This window comes from Dipodomys ordii, unplaced genomic scaffold (genome assembly GCF_000151885.1).
Source record: "Dipodomys ordii isolate 6190 unplaced genomic scaffold, Dord_2.0 Scaffold281, whole genome shotgun sequence".
NCBI lineage: Eukaryota > Metazoa > Chordata > Mammalia > Rodentia > Heteromyidae > Dipodomys > Dipodomys ordii.
The window spans coordinates 141,233-143,030 of NW_012267497.1; the positions used below are offsets into that span (position 1 = coordinate 141,233).

Sequence of the window (1,798 nt, forward strand, 5' to 3'; positions counted from 1 at the left end):
TCAGCAGCAGGAGAGGGCTGATGCATGCAGGCTGAGACGTGGCACCAGCACGTTCCCCAGGTCTGCAGAAGCCCCTGCCTGAGCAACACCTGACCCCAGCTCCCCACCTGACCTGAGGTTCAGTCCACACACTTACAACCTCCATTTCTGCTGACCAGGGAAAAGAGCACACACGGAGGAGAGTCTCTGGGCAGGAAAATGAGTCCACTGACACTACCCCATTGTCCAGTCGTGAGCTGGATGTGCACAGGCGGGAATGGGAGAAAGGGAAGGTTTGCTAGCTCCAGGGGTGGCGGTCTGGCTTCTCCTCACAGGATTTGGAAGTACTGGGTTAGAACTCAGGCCTGTGCTCGTTGGGCCGTCATGCTGTGACTGGGCCATGCCTCTCATTTTGCTGTCAGCTGTTATTTGGGCAGAGCCTTGGTGTTGACTGAGGCTGGGCTCGGAGCTCAAACACTGTGTCCATAGCTCTGGTGTAGCTGGGGGCCCTGTGGGCCTGGGCTGTCACCCCCAGCTCCTTGACTGAGATACAGCCTGGCTAGTGTTTTCCCTGGCTTGATTTGAACCATGATCCTCCAGTCCCCACTTCCCACACAGCCTGGATTGCAGGGAGTACCCTGTGCGTAGTCATGTCCATCACGTTTTCAACTGGAATTTCAGGGCCTCCTCAGCAGGGAATCCCAGAGTGTCTCCCCAGGTCTCATGGGAAAGTGATCGTCAGGTCCCCTGGCCTTCCTCAGTCCTGGGGACCACGGCTGGGTCATTGCCATTTCCAGGGCGATGCACTGGTCTCATTGATGTTGGAGCATGCTTTATCATTTGAAGATCATAGCAACACGATCACATTGTGAACTCAGAGGCACCACGGAGTGGCAGCCTCCAGATCCAGAGGGGATCCCTGGCAGTCGGCTGGACAGAGGGCAGCCAGATGGTGACAACAGCCCTGGGCTGCAGGCTGTGTTCTGGATGGACTTTGGGCTAGGGTGTGCTGGGCATCCCTGAGGGTCCTGTGCGTCTCTGCGGCAGGCTTGTGTCAGGGCTCACACCGGTCTCCTCAGTGTGTCCTACACAGTAGTGCAAGGCTGTGTCCTCCGTGGTCACAGAGCTCAGCTGCAGGGAACACTGGTCCTTGGAGGTGTGCACTGGCATGGTGACTCTGCTCTGGAGGCATGGGCTGTACGTGGTGCTCCCACATTTATAGATGTGTCCAGTCCACTCCAGCATTTCCCTGAGGCCTGTCGGGTCCAGCTTCACAGTCACCATGCTGACGGAGTCACCAGAGACTGCACAGGAGAGGGACGGCGTCTGTACGGGCCTCAGCAGGCCAGGGCCTGACTCCTGCAGCTGCACCTGGGACAGCACAGCTGTGGACAGAGGAGCAGCTGCGTCTCGGCCCAGATGCCGCATCCCACGCTCCTGCCCAGTCCCAAGTCACCACCGCTGTGAGCTGCCAGCAGGAGCCCAAAGACCACACCTGCTCCACTTCAGGAGGTCACGTCTGTCACGCGCAGACACATTTCCAGAGTGCGGAAGAGGCTGAATTTAAGCGAGGGTGCGACTTCTCCTGGTGTGTATGCGGGAATTTGCATGTGGGGGGCATCCTGCTTGTGGCTGCATATGAGGGTCAGCGTCCCTGTCCCCTGTCCCCCAGGGGAAGTGACCACGGGTCTCTAGAGACCTCAGCCCTCATTCCCCTGTCACCTGTCTCCCGGGGGAGGTGACCGCGGGTCTCTCACAGATTGGGACCCTGTCTTGACAAGCTCTCCACTGGGGGCCCTGATCTGCCAAGAAGGAAGTG

At 58.8% G+C, this 1,798-nt stretch overlaps 1 gene segment (V, D, J or C); it reads right to left on the bottom strand.

Annotated features, from left to right (window-relative positions):
* Positions 1-1,798, bottom strand: part of LOC106001260 — a 7,101-nt gene continuing 5,303 nt past the window's right edge. Inside the window, 1 exon segment of the V gene segment in view lies at positions 1-99. Coding sequence covers positions 1-99 — 99 coding nt within the window.